This window comes from Petromyzon marinus, chromosome 11 (genome assembly GCF_048934315.1).
Source record: "Petromyzon marinus isolate PM22_M1 ecotype Great Lakes invasive population chromosome 11, UKy_Petmar_22M1.pri1.0, whole genome shotgun sequence".
NCBI lineage: Eukaryota > Metazoa > Chordata > Hyperoartia > Petromyzontiformes > Petromyzontidae > Petromyzon > Petromyzon marinus.
Window position 1 is genome coordinate 11,730,606 of NC_133677.1, and position 18,985 is coordinate 11,749,590.

The following is an 18,985-nucleotide window of genomic DNA, read 5'->3' on the forward strand; positions in this document are numbered from 1 at the left end:
CGTTGGAGAGAAATATAAAAAAAACATTTACACGGGTACCGACGTTTCGCTAATTACACCCAGAATCCTCAGGTTGTTCAGGTGAGCTCAGATCTTGAGAATCATAACGTTGGTCTTGAGATACGACGTATATAATGTCTTACCTACTCATTGATTTGAATGCAATAATTCACGGAAGGGCTTCGATATGATCTGACATATGCATTGCCTCTAGTTTAGTCTTGGCAATCGCATTGCTTATGGCTGCATCGGACTCACGGCATCCGACTCACAACATCTGTCTGCCCAGTGAGATCGCATTGCTGAGCCAGGCAAAACACCTGGCAAGTAATGACAGGTCAAAGATTGTGTTCCATAAACAATTTTATTTCTCCACGTGCTTAGATTGCTTATTATTATTATTGTGTCCCTCTTGTCGTCGTTATTTCGTTCCACCGCAACCTCTCGTCTCACCCTCGGGTTCGCTGGACCCCTATCTGGCCTGCACCGGTGGCATCTACACAGCCCTTTTCACTGCATCTGGGTGCCACGGTGGCTAGGAGATGTTAACTACCTCGCCAGGTATACAGGAGGTCGTGGGTTCGATCCCGACCCTGATGCCTGTGTATTTGGAGTTTGCGGTGTCTGTCCCCGTGGCGACGTGGATTTTCTCCAGCTCCTGTTTTCCCTCCACATTTAGAATGAACAAGCGTTTTAGAGTATTTGGCTGCTACACATTTCCACGTGATAGGCTAATTCGTCGAGCTATCATGTGTGATAGCCAGGTGGCTTCTGAAACATAGCTATATACCTGATACAATTTAAATTGTTTAGTTTGATCTTCTTTGTCTATGCTCAATGCGAGCCCAAAGCATCGAAGTGTTACCTCGCTGATCTTCTCAGGGATATCAGTAATTCCGGCAAAATGCTGTAATTGCTTCATCCCACCTCCATTTTTTTCTCAGAGATCTTCCCATCATCCACCTCGGCATCGGCATCTCTGTCCCTTTCAAGAGCTCTTTGCACCACCTTCCTAAGTGACCGCGTCTCTTTCAGCAAACGCCACTGGAATACATCAATACGTGCGGCCCAAAAAGCTGACGAACTGAATGTTAGTTTTATTGGTGTATTCTGCCCGAGGAGATGTATTTTATTTCATATAGTACACAATCATTTCGATGGATAGCCGTTGACGTAAACGAACATTTCTCTTTTGTAATTCAAATGGAAATAATGTATTTTTAATTAAATTTGGCTATGACATTGGCACACAACGGCATTGTCTTGTGAATGGTCTCACGGGTTCTTTAATCTCTCGTACTCTCGAACGTGCATTGAGTGTTGGTAATTCATGTAAGAATTTCGCACTGGGAATGGAACTGGGTCAAAGCGATGGGCAAGAGGACGAGTGACCACGAGGTTCATTTAGCTGCCCGTTTGAGAGAAAGATATGTGAGAGAGACAGATGTTTGAGAGATATGTTTGAGAGATATGTGAGAGATGTGCGTGATAGAGATATCTGAGAGAGATACGAGAGAGATGCCAGAGAGATATGTGACAGATATGCTAAACAGAGATATGTAAAAAATATATGTCAGAGATATGTGAGATAGATATGAGAGATATGCGAGAGAGATGTGTGAAACAGATATATGTCGGAGATATTTAATAGATATGTGAGAGAGATGTTAGAGAGAGATGTGAGCCTCAGTTCAACAGTTACCATTGACGGGCTGTCGGTGACTTCAGAGTGTGCGTTTCCCGTCGTAGTTTTACGTGATTTATGAGTCAATTGACAACTCTGAAGTGGAAACACAATTCTCCCACAACTGGCGGCCACCCAACGTGACTCTTCTTATATATAAATTAGTCGGTGGTACTGGGTTGACAGTGGTGCATTAGCACAAATAGCGAGACAACTCAACGCGTTTGTTAACGGCACTGTGAGAGGCGACATTTCTGGCAATGGTCATTCCACACAGCCACAAACAAGTCCTCAGACACGGCACCTCTCTGTGTGCCATGAAGGACGATTGCCCGAAACGTCGACTATTATACACTTTTTAAAAAGTCCGTGTTATTGACGAATGTGTTGAGTTATTAATAACGTCTATGTAAACAATTTTTGATGGCCCATTTATTTAATAGATTTAAACCAACGTCTTCACCGACAGGATATATTTTACCATGCTTTGTACCAAAGATAATTTCAATTGTTGCACGAGTTGAATAATGTTGTTTATAATTAAACACGTTTTTTCTACAAGAAATGCTACAAATGCCGTGCATAATATTTTTATATTCGACTTTTGTGCGTGCGTGTGTGACTTTTTAAAGCAGGCCTTTGAAACCCATCATTATTATAGAAAGAGTTCAACGCGTCCGGTGATTATAGAACAAATGCTGAGAGGCTCTTTGTTTAACCCAAGTGGCTCGGTGCTCTGCAGGTGTAACAGGCCGCTGTTCTATTGCATCATGGCAGTCTGGACGTGGAGCTTGATGCAGTTTCCGCTCGTCATCAAAGGTACGCATCTTCTTCACCGCACTTGGTGGCTTATAGAGATAATAATAGTAATAACAACAACTACAGTAATTCTCCCTTGTCAGTATCTAAATATATAAAAGTAGGGTTTGTCCTTTCTTGCAATAAGGGTAAAACCTATTTTTATATTTTGATACTGGCAAGGGAGGTCCCCTGATGTAGCTGCTCAGCTCGATCTATAAATGCCCTCAATGTGCATTATCTTTGTGCTGTTCGCCTTTTGGAGTTCTCTGGCCCAACACTGTTTGAGACTAGGCTCTAAAGAAAGCTGTCTCCGGTGTGGACCAATGAGTTTCAAAGACAATACATATACTACCAGAGCATGTTTTTGTTTGCATGTTCACCACAAGTGTGTTTGTGTGGTTAATGCAGACATGATTCCTTGCAAAAGTTTTCTGTTTGGTGTTTTAACATCTTAACACAACTGTTGTATTGCCATAAGGGGTAAAACCTATTATTATAACATTAATTATATCTATGAAGGGGACTTTTTATCATGGATCACAAAGCACTGTACAAAGCGAAGCAGACACTCAAGTCATGCAATTAAAAGGTAAGACTTTGGGTAACAATAAGATAAATGCTCAATGAAGTGGCTGACGTGTGGAAATTTATAGCAGCCAAATACTGTAAACGCATGTTGATTCCAAATGTGGAGGGAAACACCCGGAGGGCACGGAGAAAAATCCACACGGGATCGAATCCACGACCACCCGTACACCAGGCGAGGTAGTTAACATCTCGCCATCATCTTCTGTCTTCTGCCGGCCAAGTCGCACGTTTGAAAAAGAGTTTCGTGGCCCAGTGGGCTTTACTCGGGTTACAGACTTCTGATTCTGTTTGTCTGCGTCTCTTCTGTCAGCGCACGAAGATTCAGTGAATCAACGTCCGCTTAGGGCCCCCCAATGGGCCATCACCACCACCGCCCAGAGCTGCGCTCTTGTTAGACCACGACGTGACCTTGCGGTGACGCGTTCGCCGCTCGTCGCAGATTTTTTTTGGCCAATATCACGGGGGTGTGTTCGCCACCGATACGCGCCGTCTCATTCACAGCGGACGTTAAAGATCCCCGTTTTGTTTTTTTCTAAGAAGAGTAGGCCATACGCGTGCCACTGAGCTGACGTGTGATTGTAACGTCGTGGTCCAAATTGGCGAGAATTACCCAGAAATCGCTTGATTGGGAAAACATTGCCCCCTACTCCGATTAGTCCCCCGCACATCCGATTAGCGCGGCTGGCTACGTACGGTGCAAAAGAACTCCAACGTGCATACATACTACTGGCAGGATTATGCCCACTGTGCCCCCTGCTGGCAGGACAATGCTCTGTTTTGGGGCCTGTGCTACCATTCACCTTGCGCTGTACATGGGCAGCTGGCATCAGGGGGGGTCCTTGAAGCTAAAAACTGGCTGCTGGCTTGGGATGATTGAAACGCGACCTTATAATACATTCTATGGTCGCACACATTACGTACAAAGTGCTTGCCACAAATGACCACAATACCTCGCTGATCGCTCGCAGCCAAGAGCATCCTCGCAGCGGTTGCTCTTGGCTGCGTCCGTCTGGAACGCTCTTCTTCCTTCCAATATTAGGAAGCCACTGTAGCTATGCACATTCAAATCTAGATTAAAAACTCATTTCTTTAGAACTGCTTTTTGTGTTTAGTTTGTCGTCCTTCCTCCGCGCCTCCGATTGGCACGGTTGGCTACGTACGGTGCGGAACAAGTTCAACATAATGAAAACATATAATAAGTTTTACCCATTCCGGCAATACAGCAGGTGTTAAGATATTCAAATGCCAAATAGATATCTTTTGCAAGGCATCAAGTCTGCATATTAGAGTACTTGTGTAAAAACATGCAAACAAACAAATTGCCTTCGAAACTGATTGGCCTACACCAGAGACAGCCGTACAGGTGAAATGTGTGATGCGAGGCCTTTCCTTGAGTTGCCGAGGCGTCCAGCAAGCGCACATCCCAACGGGGAGGTCACGACCTTTGGGGGCTCAGACTCGGCACGTCCCCCCCCTCCCCCCTCGCTTGGCAGTTCACCAGGCGCTGCCGGGCTCGCAGGAGCAAGCGCCGGCCCGCGGGTGGAGGACTCTGGTGCGCGTCTACAGCACGGATCTGTGGGCCATCGTCATCAGCGTTTTCATCCAGGATGGGCCCTTCCTCGTGGTGCGAAGCCCTCGGCCTACCCCCGTGCCGAGACCGAACGAATACGGCGTCGCGTTTTACGGCGTCGCGTTTTACGGAGCACGGTTTTGGTCACCCGTGCCTGTTTTGGTCCACAGCGTCGATCCGCATGCTCAGAGAGTGACGTTGGTGTACGCGGCAGCCAGGTTTGATCGGCTCTGTGGTGGTCAGGGAATTTTTCGCTGAGCTGCAGTTTAATCGTGAGGTCACACTTAGAGTGGAGGTTCAGAAATAAAAGGGTAATTACGGCAATGTGAGTAAACACATGATTTGGGACCTGCAGGTCAGTTGCTGTTAAAGCTTTTCCGAGAAATTACCAAATTGCATACCTGGCGATCCATACGGTTTACCCGTATTCTTGAACAGGGACATTCAGTTTTTAGGTCCACAGGGCATACAACTGTTTTAATATGGGCAAAACAAATGTGTATTTGTTTGTGTTTCTCCCTTGTGATGGGACTTTGGAGGATGAACGTTGAGATTTATAAGGGGCACGGGGTGACCAATAAGGTCTGAATTGGTCTGTAATAAGGTAGGCACTGATAAGAGGTTGAATTGTGCAGAAAGTTCATTAAAAATTGACTTCTTACCACCACATGAATTAGGTTATAGATGTCACGCGAACAAACCAACAACAAACCAACACACAAACTGACACACAAGCCAACACACAAACCAACAACAAACTGACACACAAGCCAACACACAAGCCAACACACAAACCAACAACAGACTGACACACAAGCCAACACACAAGCCAACAACAAACTGACACACAAGCCAACACACAAGCCAACACACAAACCAACACACAAGTCAACACTCAAACCGACACACAAGCCAACACACAAACCAACAATAAACTGACACACAAACCAACACACAAGCCAACACACAAACCAACACACAAACCAACAACAAACTGACACACAAGCCAACACACAGACCAACAACACAATCCAACAACACAAACCAACAACACAATCCAATAATGCAATCCAACACAACACAAACCAACACACACACGCACAATGCCTGCTCGTGAATCCGCACAAGGGTGGACTTGAACGTTGAGCTGCTCACAGTTCAACGTTCAAGCCGAAATTCCACCTGAATAAATCATCGACGGGCGCAGTCGAGTAAAGTGGTCTCAGCGCCACGCATAAAGAATGGGGCCCTCCCTCCACCAGCCAGCAGTGGTCGTGAGTGGCAGGCGCATTGTCTGTCAAGGACACTGGTTTAAAAATAGATGCCGGTGCCTTCCATAAATATCTGCTGTGGTTGCGACAAAATCCGTTTTCTCGCCGGGGGTGGGGCAGTTTCCTCTGCTGGTCTCGAAAGAGACCTGGGTCAACACCTCAGCTGCTGACTCCCCGTGCCCCTGCTGGACATCCGTGGAAAAAGCGCTTCACAGCTCAGCGGATTCCTCCTATGGTCTAAATAATGAACCTGATTCAACAAAGTGTATTTAAAGCAACCGATGGGCGAGGGATTACACGAGACACACGGTTGATTGGTACCGTGCGCAATGCCGGATTAAGCTAGTGTGGGGCCTGTAGCATATGTTATAAAGGGACCCTAAATTAAAAAAAAAACGTAAAAATAAAAACAATTTTTAAAACTAGAATTGAAGCATATTCATGGTTCTTTCGGTAAAGTCACGTAGAAGGGAAACAATACGTGACTTTACCGAAAGAACCAAGGATATGAATTCGTGCAGTCACGACAGCTTTAAATCAAAATTTAGAATTGAAGCTTTCGTGACTGCAGGAATTACTATACTCACTGGTTCTTGCGGTAAAGTCACGTATGTAGAAATAAAATAAAATTTAAATAAATCACAAATAAAATAAAATTTTAATAAATCACGACGTTTCGAACGCAACACAAGCGCTCATCATCAGGTGAAAATGGGCCAAAACACATAGCGAGGGAACACACAGAGGGACATCACACACAGAGCACAGAGAGTAAGGCAAACTGCACGGAGGCAAATACAGCAAGAAGATGGGAGACACGAACTCAACAAACCTGAGAAGTGACTTTACCGAAAGAACCAATGAGTATACAAATGTTTATATTGTATAGTAAAATAATTGTATTTTTTATTTGCTATACAGCCAGATAATACGACAAATCGCTAACCTTAAACACCCAGTCGTTCATAAAATTTGAAGGCGGTATAGTACTATAGTAATAGAGCAAGTGCAGAATCACTGCACCGGAATTGATAGCTTGAAAGCATTTAGCGCGGGGTCCTTGAAAGTACAGGGCCCGTAGCGACTACATAAGTAGCTACTACATAAGTAGCTACTACATAAGTAGCTACTACATAAGTAGCTACTACATAAGTAGCTACTACATAAGTAGCTACTACATATGTAGCTACTACATATGTAGCTACTACATAAGTAGCTACTTTTGCTACTCGGATCATCCGGCACTGACAGTGCGCACCTGCGATGGCATTACACTGCGGTGACTTCAAAGCGTGTTGCCCATCTCCGCTAACCGCACGTCTCCTGCGGTCCCGTGCAGGTTCGGCTGCTGCTGCTCATCCACTTCGGAGTCCTCGACCAAATGCAGATGCTCATCTTCTTCACCATCAAGAACGTGCTCGTGCTGATGCTGCAGGCCTACCGCCTCGTGGTCATCTACGGGGACTACCGCGCGCTCTGCCTCAGTGCCCCCGCGGCCGCGCCGTCGCCGCGGGGGCGGCAGGAGGGGAAGAGTTCCGGAGAGGTCCCCAGCGACGCGAGGACGCTCGCCACGGACGACTCCTTCACCATGACCATTTCAGCCTCGAACAGCGAGAAAATGAGGGAATGTCCCTAATAAAACCCAAACTTTTTTTTTACTATTTTTTTGTATTTTACCAGGTGTAAGCCCCACCGAGCTGTGTAGCTTATTTTTCAGATCCGACCCTGGCTAACACTTGGACACGTATGGCAGTAGTCGAATGCTCTGAACGCGTGTTGTTGATTCTAAGTGTGGAGGGGAAAACCGGAGGACCCAGATAATAAAATCCACGCGAACACCGGGAGAGAGAGAGAGAGAGACACCGCAAACTCCGAATATACAACAGGCGTCATGGTCGGGATCGAACCCACGACGACCTCCTGTACACCGGGCGAGGTAGCTAACATCTCGTTACCGTGGTGCCCTTAACTGACGGATGACCACGAACTTCAAGTTTCACGACAGGAAGGCAATAGCTGATTGCGTTTAGCGTCGGTCAGTTGGTGCGCAGACTCTCGCTACAAAGGTGTTACTTTTACCGCGACCGCATGCCGGACGCCTGCGGGGAATTTGCAAACGCATGATGTCTGCTGGGGGTGGGGGGGGAAGAAAAGACTTTAAAGACCCTGTCACAGTTATCTTGCAAGAGTGGGACGATTCAGGCGAGAGTGCTATGGCAATGGACGACCGAATTGCTCTGGTTTTAGTACCCGCTTGAGCCGTGAAACGTTACAATCGGATCAAAGGTTTTTCCCCGGGGTCAAACGTTACTACTTCGCAATAAACCGGTAACAAAAAAAAATATATTTTGTAGGCAAGTATCTATATTTTGTAGGCAAAGTATCTACATTAGTTTTAATTTAAATAAAGGAGAACCTCTCTTATCCGCGGGCCTATTACCCACGACTTCTATTATGATAGAAAGTCGTGGGTAATAGGATAATTATCCACGGCACCTATAGGGCCTGTGAAGCTTCTATTATATGCATGGGCCTATATCTTCGTATGATCTACGATTGTACCCATAATGCGTAGCAAAGCGGCTTCCTAATACTTGTGATTGTTTTGCGAATAAGAGGAGTTGTTTGGAATTTAATTCCTAATATCTGCGATTAATCGCGCTTCAAACAAAAATGGCCACAATCAAAGCATTTGCACGGGCAGTACTTGCTTCGACAGGGAGACAACGCAGACACTCGCAGAGACACAGTCATGCACAGAGACACGGAGACACACACAGAGACACGGGGACACACAGATACACGAACACACAGAGACAGGAACACCCTCACACATACACGAACACACTAACAAAGACACGAACACACTCAGAGACATGAACACACAGAGACAGGGCGACACACGCACAGACACGAGACGTATGCAAAGATAGGGATACGCACACAGACACGTGTCTGTGTGTCTGTGTGTCTCAGCTAGCTGATGAAAGTTGCAAGCAAAAATTTCATCATCGCTTGTAACTGGGGTTGGCATCTTCCATTACTCCTCCTGATGTCGAGGGGAAATGGGCGAGGTTTAGGACTGTGGCTCATGCAGCTGCAATGGCTGCTTTGGGTACATGGTCCAGACCTCCCCAGAGACCCTGGCTGACAGAGGAGGTGTTCAGGCTGGCTGACAAAAAGCGACAGGCCCACTCCCACCGGCTACAGCATCCCACGTCAGAGAATGAGGAGGCTTACCGTAGCCTTCGCTCAGAGGTTTGGAGAGCCGTGAGGCACTGCAAAGATGGGTGGTGGTCGCGGGTTGTTGAGGAGATGGAGTCTGCCTCAATGACTGTCGATCACAAATTGCTCTTTAACTCCATCAAAAAAGTAACCTGCAGCGCCACACCTATTACCATCATTAGGGGAAAGAACGGTGATCCAATCTCCGACCCCCAGGAACAGGTTCGCAGATTTGCTGAGCCTTTCTGTGAGGTCCTGGGGGAGGGGAAATTCCCCTGCCTGGAAGACGTGGGACAAAGTGGGGATGACCCTGCCGAGGCTGCGGTGCCTAATGTATTGGAAGAAGAAGTCACCCCCTGTGATTGGCTGGCTAAAGTGCCGTCTGTTGAGGAAGTACTGAAGGCGATCCAGAGACTTAGACCAGAAAAGGCACCGGAAAGAGATGATCTCCAAAGCGAAATGCTGAGGGAGGGTGGCGTTTGTGCACAAACTGCCCTACATTACATCATAACAACAGTCTGGACCACTGGACGGGTTCCGCAGGACTGGAAGGATGCCCTGGTGACCCCCCTCTTTAAGAAGGGGGACCGCACAGACTGTAACAACTACAGGGACATCTCACTCCTCAGTGTACCGGGAAAGGTCCTGGCAAGGATTATTCAACATCGCCTTGCTAGGCACGCTGAGAGACTTGCGGAGCCCCAATGCGGTTTCAGAAAAAGGCGGTCCTGCACAGATGCCATATTTTCAGTCCGTCTGCTAAAGCAGAGGTGTAGGGAATTCCAACAAGACCTACATCTCTGCTTTATTGACCTGGTCAAGGCCTATGATACAATCAGTAGCCCTGGGCTCTGGGTTGTTCTTCGTGCTTTCAGAGTCCCTGACCCTCTGCTAATGATCATTAAGGACCGTCATGATGGTGAGCGGGCCAGGGTAAAACTACGTGGCCATGTCCTCTGGCTCCCACATTATTTAACATCTATTTCGACCACGTAGTTCGTGAAGCCTTCAATAGCTATACTAGAGGAATTTCCATCTGGTAAAGATACAATGGGAGGCTGATCGATGCCTGGGTGCGGTCAAGGGATGGCTCCCTATTGCTCAACCATGTTATGTATTTTTAAATTTCGATTTAAAGCTTTCGTGACTGCAAGGATTAATCTTCTTTGGTTCTTTCGGTAAAGTCACGTAGAAATAATAAGTGAGAATATTATTGCGTTATTTTATTTTATCAATTTGTTATTTTATTCTCATTCTACGTGACTTTACCGAAAGAACCAAAGAACATGTTATGTATGTCGATGATCTGGTAATTGCTGCTCACTCAGAGGAGGAGTTGGAGGCGCTGCTGAACCTGGAGCTTGCCATTAAGAGGTGGGGCCTTACTATCAGCCCCACCAAAACTAAGCACCTGCCTGGGTATTTTGTACCATCGGACGCTCCACCCCCACTACTCCTAATTGGTGATGGGGCAGTTTTGGAGATAGTGGAGAGTTTCCCATACCTGGGCAGTGTGCTCATGACCGGCTCCAGTTTAACAGCAGAGGTCTCACTCCGAATCAGTCGAGCGGCATTATCTTTTCATCGGTTGCATAACGCTATGTGGAAACTACCTGGTCTGTCGCTCCGCACGAAGCTTCAGGTCTTCTCGGCCACAGTCATTCCCTCCCTTCTCTACGCTTGCGAAACGTGAACCCCCCCTAATGGAACATCTTTGTCGGTTAGAAACATTTAGACTGGCCTGCCTACGACCCATCCTGGGTTTAACCAGGCTGGATTGTTTGAGGAGCTCACAAATCCTTGAAAGATCTGGACAAAGTCCCATTGGTGAGCTCCTCCGGCAGGCAAGGCTGCGTTGGCTGGGCCATGTAGCCCGCGTGCCCAGCCACTGCATGCCTAAACAGCTTTTGTTCGGCCGGATCGAGGGGGATAATCGGGCGCGACACGGGCTAGAAAAGAGATGGAGTGATGTGGTACAGGAGGATGTGGAGCTGAGTGGACTGTGTGTCTCCGTGTCTGTGTCTCCGTGTCTGTGTGTCTCCGTGTCTGTGTGTCTCCGTGTGTCTATGTGTCTCCATGCCAGTGTGTTATTTAAACGCCGCACATTGCACATTGCCTGCTAATCCCCCTGATGTGCATCAAATACTTCTATTACCCGCGATATTTTCACGGATAACAGGGGGGCCGGCACTGAAAATTAATCCCATTACCTGTGGGGGTTTCCGTGATTCTTCACCCCGTGGATAAGAAAAGTAAAATTACGGATAACTCCGCGGGTAATGATGTACAAAATTGGTTGCCCACATCACCATGGATAAAGAGGAGTTCTCCTTTGTGGTGAACTGCACTACAATTCTGATGATCGTTGTACATGATTATAATGATAATATACATGACAGTGATTCTATCATCATTATCATCACCATAGCCGAGATGTGAACTCGTGTTTTTGTTCCTTGGGGAGCCTGATGTGTCAAGCAATTTCCTTCGTATCCCCTGTTTAATCGCGGCAAATCGCTTACCAAGGAACGGCTCACCGAGTCTCAAGACTAATTTTCAAGCGGGGTCCTGCCAATATTTTGCAGTCAATGGCGATGTTGCTGCTGCTGTTGTAACCCACATGTTTGCAATTGGGAGGTTCATTCTCCAGCACTGGGACGTTTGGCCAACACCGAATAGATTTGAAGCTTTCGTGACTGCAAGGATTCACACTCTTTGGTTTTATTCGGTAAAGTCACGTGACTTCACCGAATAAAACCAAAGATTACAACACCGAATACATTGTGTGTGTGTGAGTGTGTGTGCTTTTACTTTATTTATATTGTAACGCTTCGACAGGAAACCTGGTGGAACCCATATGAAGAACATGGAGAGAATATAGAAACAGACTCCAACCAGAGGGCCTTCTGCCGTATACGCATTAATTACGTGCAACGGTCTTTACACGTTTAAAAATGAAAAAAAAATCAGCTGGCAGGTTACACAACACCGTGACTTCAAAGCAGCATTTACAACCATCTCAGAAGTGGCCAGGGGGTTTGCGTCTCTACCGCCTCCAATAGCGAATGACACTCATTGAAGCAAATTAATTATGCTGCAGGCAATCCGATTGAACATACAGCTCAACGTGTAAAAAAAAGCGGACTTCTGTTCGTATGTATGTTGAACTTCTTTTGTTCCGTTCCGTACGTAGCCAGCTGCGCTAATCGGAGGTTTATCCCTTCCAAGAGCAACCAAACGCTTAGAATGCCCCGTGCATGAGGATTGAGCGGGCGTCTTCAGGACCGTGTTGTTCGTCACGTCTCGGATATTGATTGGCCTCTTATAGGAGCTGTACATAAATGACGTCACACACCTAGGGAGTGGAGGGGGGTGAGACATTTGTGACGATGTGTGACGGGGGGGGGGGTGTTTGAGAAATGTGACGGCACATCAAAATGCGCAACTTTAAATAAATATAAACAATAGAATTGTTATAACAACACTAATTTTGATACATTTTCATTATTAACTATTTGATTATTTAAATTGACTAAGGTCACCTTTTATTTAATCCATGAAGAGGCATGTTGCTTCTCCATGGGAGAATGGAGAAGCATACATTTCGTAAAAAATTTGAATGATTATTAAACATTTTGATTTTAATGATTCTACCAGGGCTTTCATTCTGTGGAATGAATGTGATTGTTATAATTGTACTCTCCATTTTGCTTCGTTCTACTGCAACGTTTCAAGTATATTTTAAATAATTATAACTTTTAATATTTTATAATTATAAGAGAATTTCAATATAATATTCTAAACAGCTGCAGTTTTAGTTATACGTTGAATATTTTAAAGTGAAATTTATGCTAAATTTCAGCTTTCCAACATCAGAGTGCAGCGCCACATTAAATACGCACGACAATGACAATAGTTTAAAGCGATTTGAAGCATGTTTTATTTTCATAATGGAAATATGGTTTTAAGGGGGGGGGGCAGAGCTTTGTGACGTCATATTTGAGGGGGGGGGGTCTGACTCTTTGTGACGCCGTGTGACGAGGGGGGGGGGTCAAAATATGCCAAAATCGCGTGACGTCATTTATGGACGGCCCCATACCACGCCTGAGCTCGGCCTCAGACTTTAACAGTCACTCAGTTGTTTTCAAGAACTGTACACAAAACCCTGGGCACAATCGCGGCCAGGGGGTTGCGTTCTTGAAAATCGCTGCAATCGACAAAATCCGCGATCCGCAAAACTCAGAAGGCAAAAGGGGAAAACTAGAGGTGGGTTTGGTTCACGGTTCGTGATACGACACCCAACCACCCCTTGTGTGTTATGTTACCCAACGTGAACCCAACACATGAAACAATACAAAATGCGAGTAATATCTAATCTTGATTTGAAGCTTTCGTGACGTAGTTAGACGTAGTTATAAATAGATTTTAATAATAATTTGAAGAAATGAGAAGAAAAAATTTAAGAAAATTATAATAAATAATTGTATTTGTTTTATTTTTTATTTTGTTTTATGTTATGTCTACCTACGTGGCTTTTGCGAAAGAAGCAAAGAGTATAGAGTTAGAATGTAAAACATTACGCAGTTGTACATAATTGTACGTGTACAGTACAGGGTGGTCCAGATGTCTTGTGCACCCCCCCCCCCCCTGTCCATTTAATTCTCTAAAATGTATATATATTTTTAAAGGTTTATTTAAAACATAAATTAATATGCAAAGGAAGAACATGTTAGGGGTCAATTAATTGGACGAAAAATCATTGCGTGGCTGAACTTCACTGCCTCCTGACGTGAGGCTGGGAACACCGCGTGGCCTGGGGACCCACGATGGGCCACTTGGGAGAGACGAGACGGAGATGGAGATTAAACAGAGACGTGACAGAGACAATACGGAGATAGAGACGGAGACGAGACGGAGATGGAGACGGGGACGGAGACGAGACGGAGATAGAGACGGAGACGAGACGGAGATTAAACAGAGACGTGAAAGAGACAGTACGGACATAGAGACTGAGACGAGACGGAGATGGAGACGGGGACGGAGACGAGACGGAGATGAGACGGAGATAGAGACTGAGACGAGACGGAGATGGGAGACGAGACAGAGACGAGACGGGGACGGAGACGAGACAGAGACGAGACGGAGATGGGAGACGAGACAGAGACGAGACTGAGATGGGAGACGAGACGGAGACGAGACTGAGATGGAGACGAGACAGAGACGAGACGGGGACGGAGACGAGACAGAGACGAGACGGAGATGGAGACGAGACAGAGACGAGACGGAGATGGAGACGAGACGGAGACGAGACGGGGACGGAGACGAGACAGAGACGAGACGGAGATGGAGACGAGACGGAGACGAGACAGAGATGGGAGACGAGACAGAGACGAGACTGAGATGGAGACGAGACGGAGACGAGACGGGGACGGAGACGAGACAGAGACGAGACGGAGATGGAGACGAGACGGAGACGAGACGGAGATGGAGATTAAACAGAGACGTGACAGAGACAATACAGAGAGAGAGAGACTGAGACGAGACGGAGATAGAGACTGAGACGGAGACGAGACGGAGATGGGAGACGAGACGGAGACGAGACTGAGATGGAGACGAGACGGAGACGAGACAGAGACGAGACTGAGATAGAGACGAGACGGAGACGAGACTGAGATGGAGACGAGACGGAGACGAGACTGAGATGGAGACGAGACGGAGACGAGACTGAGATGGAGACGAGACGGAGACGAGACTGAGATGGAGACGAGACGGAGACGAGACAGAGACGAGACTGAGATAGAGACGAGACGGAGACGAGACGGAGACGAGACGGGGACGGAGACGAGACTGAGATGGAGACGAGACGGAGACGAGACGGAGACGAGACGGGGACGGAGACGAGACTGAGATGGAGACGAGACGGAGACGAGACAGAGACGAGACGGGGACGGAGACGAGACTGAGATGGAGACGAGACAGAGACGAGACTGAGATAGAGACGAGACGGAGACGAGACGGAGACGAGACAGAGATGAAGATTAAACAGAGACGTGACGGAGACAATACGGAGATAGAGACTGAGACGGAGACGAGACAGAGACGAGACGGAGATGGGAGACTGAGATGGAAGACGAGACGGAGATGGGAGACTGAGATGGGAGACGAGACGGAGACGCGTGTTGTTCTCTCCCGACAGCAGCATCATCGCGAGCAGTGCAATTGCGATGCATCACATGATTACAGGAATCTCGCGGTCAACCGCGAATGGTCGAGCCGCAGGGGCACGATCGGCAGCAGCATCATCGCCAATAAAAGTTAGCGATGATGCGAATGGTCAGAGCAGAATATGGGCCCAAGTTTGAATCGTCGTTGAGTACGGATCAGATTTAGAGTAACGGCGTTCATTCTTCACATTCGATGTGGGATGAGCGGGGGGTTTGGATGGGGGGGGGGGGAGATTCCAACTTGCATAGAACTGCGCCCCTCCCGATCATTTAACCAGCAGCGTTCAGCACCTTGAATTTGTTTTTTAATACTTGATGCACAGACAATGCCGAAGACGAAATCACCCGTCAGATCTCCGAAGCTTCATCTGCTCCTGCTCCTTCTTCTTCTTCGTATGGCCGATGTTTGATGTTGAGCAACATCCGTGATGTGACACTGAGGTCTTCGAGCCAGATGGTTGCGTCCGCAGTGCAGCGGAGCAGTGCGTCGGGTGTCACGACACCACCTTCGTGTATCTTTCGTGTGAATCGAGGCACTCGAGTCGCTATAAGCTCGTGTCGCCACGAGTTCTGCGTGAATACATTTGAGTTTGTACTCTCCGTTTGTGCACCCATCCGGAGTCCACGTCTGCCAGTGTGTTTGTGTGCAGATGCGGCATGGGCCCGGTTGCGGGGCCCTGTGTCACGGCGAGGTCTTTCACGAGGAGGGTGTTTTGTGACTTCTTGTGAACTCCGTTTTCGGATTTTCGAGCGCTGTCACCGGGGTTCTGAAGTTGCACTGTCAATGGTGAAGCGCCGTGGGTCCCAAAAGGGCTTTGCTGTTCGACTTCAAGCGGCGGTGGTTCGTCTCTTTATCCTCCCGTCCCATGCTTTTGCATTCCAGCAATGTGTTTGAGAACTGGTTATCGGGGCATCGATAGTTTTCTCTTTGGAAGCACTGAGGAACGTTGCATGTATGAATCTTAAGATTATTTCGCACCGTACGTAGCCAACCGTGCTAATTGGAGGTGCGGGGGGAAGGACGACAAACTAAACACAAAAAGCAGTTCTAAAGAAATGAGTGTTAAATCTAGCTTTACAAGTGCATCGCTCCACTGGCTTCCGAATATGGGAAGGAAGAGTGTTCCAGACGGCCGCAGAAGCGCATCAGCAAGCGCGCGGTGCAGTGACCGCCGTCTGTGTTCGATGGCCAGCATCCAAAAACAGCCGCTGCCGCGAGGATAGCCGAATGTAAATTTTAACTCAAAGCCTGGAACGCGCATCACTCTCGCATGAACCCCCGTGGCGAATACAACTACACGATTATAAAGAGTGTTTGTGTCCACCGCCAATAAGAATTTCTCCCATGTCGGCCCTGTCTCTCTCTATGCCAAACTAGGCATGTCTGAACAGAAGGGCTGCGCATGTTGCACGAGGGCTGTGCATGCAACACGCAAGGCAGACCTGTGCCGTTATCGATGAAGAAGGGCCATTGATTATATATATATATTTATTTTAAGGCCGCAGTGTTATTGACGAGTCTCTTGAGTTTCCGTTGTTGTTGTTGTTACTATCCTCAATGAATAATTAACCACAACAATTATAAATAAGTCAGCCATCAGCTGGTGATGCTGAGTAAGGCAAAGTGGTATATTGAGAGGAACGTGGCAGCTCACTTCATCACGGTGGTTACCTTCAAGTGCTGTCGAAATTCTGCCTTGATGTCTCCTTGTCGCTGTCAAGATGAAATGCTGGGATAAAAAAATAATCATCACATTTTTAGCGTCTGGCCATGGTGGCAAAAGTATCGGCGGCTAAACGGTATCGGAGAGCAATTCCTGGGAGAAGCATGGGTGATGACGCTTCCTCCTATTTTACGGATCATGTTCCGGAAAGGAAACTGTGGCTATTCTAAGACGTTAAGGGCTTAATTCCACGCATGTTTGTTTCGTCTCGAACCATTGTCTTCTACTAAACCATCTCGAGGCGTTAACATTTCGCTTAGCAGATGTCAAAATTTGGTGTGTGTGTGTGTGTAGGAAGAAGCCAGCTTTTCTGACCTTCTGTAAGATCCTACAAAGGAAGCAGTTCCCACACAGCCAGTGATCTATACCGTGGCAAAGATGGAGAATGTTTCGCCATTTTTGCTAACGCCATTTCTACAGCACTGGTATGCGCAATGAATCGTACACGCTGTCAATTTTAGACTTTCGGCACAAAATACAAGGCAGGTCAACATCATTAACATCAGGATAACATGTACATCCATATTTGCACTGCAACACCATGTAATGCCTTGCATAAATAGGACTAAAGATCATGATACTTCTGTAAGCACGGATGTTTTACATTTAATAAAGATGTGGAATGCCCCTAAACAGTGCAAACTATCGGTGTCACTTGTTATCACCCCCCTTTACTTGCAGCAGTATGTCTCATTGGGCGGACACAGACTTTATTTTATATGTTGACATTCGGAGTTACTCGATGTAAAACTTATCTAGAACTGATGTTTGTATTGTTTAATGTCTTCCCCCGTTCTCCGATTAGCACGGTTGGCTACGTACGGTGCGAAACAAGCTCAACATACTCGAAATACCGCTGCCAGTAACCATGGCTCATCACAACTTATAGCAATAGTGTTTTAAAATTACGTTTTAAGAGCGTTGTGGAAATGATTTCAAGCAACGGCCAATACCTACTGTGGGCGATATGTACAGAGATTGTCATGACTCGTGCAGCTGATGCAGCCTCACCGCCCATAAGGCCCCTTGCAAGAGAATATCAAAAGGCCCTGAACGTGGCAAGTCCACACTGGTTCTCAAGCGCGGGCGCGCGGCGGACCCCTGGAGGTACGTGGCAGTGTCCCAGGGGGCACGCGAGGTGATGCATAAAATGTGTGACACATCGTACACGAGAGTCGTTGGTGAATAATGACGTATGAATCTGGCAATATAAAATAACTACGATACAATTTAAAATCCAGAGCGCAACCTATAACGATGCAAAACACCTTTCTAAACGCATTGATTGTAAAAGCAATGTGGTTTCCAAGAGTAACCAGCGAGCGAGAACAAGTGACCTCACGCATGAATAAGCGTCTGGTGAATTTTTTTTTTTATTCGCTTGCAGTTACTCAGTAGTTAGGATATCGCAAAAAAATGACAATTGGTTGAAAGATTGATGTTCATTACTCGTACATTTATTTCTCAGAACCATGTTGGGTCAGGCAAGGGGGGTACTAGTCGGTTGGAACCAAATTCAACAAGGGGGTACAGTAGCCAAACAAGGTTGAGAAACCACTGGCTTAATTTTAGCCAGACGTGTGTGTTGAACTTCTTTCGCACCGTACGTAGCCAACCGTTTTCATCGGAGGTGTCCACTCTTGTCGGTGGCTGGAACGAAAGAACCTTAAGTGCGAAATAAAGCCGATTGAATTCATTGTCGATCTTCATCCCTTCCAGCAAGTCGGGCGGCAAGGTCCAGATCGCACGCGAGGCCCCCACGCAATGCGGTGGGAAATTCACGCTGAGTAACGCGCTGTAAGACTGCCCAGATGCGGGTCGGCACAGTAATTAAGAAAACGTCATTCTCTCGGCGCCCTTCTTCTTAGTTGGCCCCTGCGTTTAGCATTAAGCAGGCC

General features: G+C 46.9%; 1 protein-coding gene across 1 annotated transcript in view; it reads left to right on the plus strand.

The window, feature by feature from the left end:
• The window catches only part of TMEM26 (transmembrane protein 26), a 29,203-nt gene extending 10,420 nt beyond the window's left edge, over positions 1–18,783 (plus strand). Inside the window, exons 5-7 of the mRNA XM_032952025.2 lie at positions 2,427–2,503; positions 4,567–4,697; positions 7,254–18,783. Of these exons, the coding sequence (XP_032807916.2) occupies positions 2,427–2,503; positions 4,567–4,697; positions 7,254–7,550 (505 nt within the window). The 3' untranslated portion in view covers positions 7,551–18,783. The remainder of the gene's footprint in view (positions 1–2,426; positions 2,504–4,566; positions 4,698–7,253) is intronic.
• Positions 18,784–18,985: the final 202 nt, after the last annotated feature.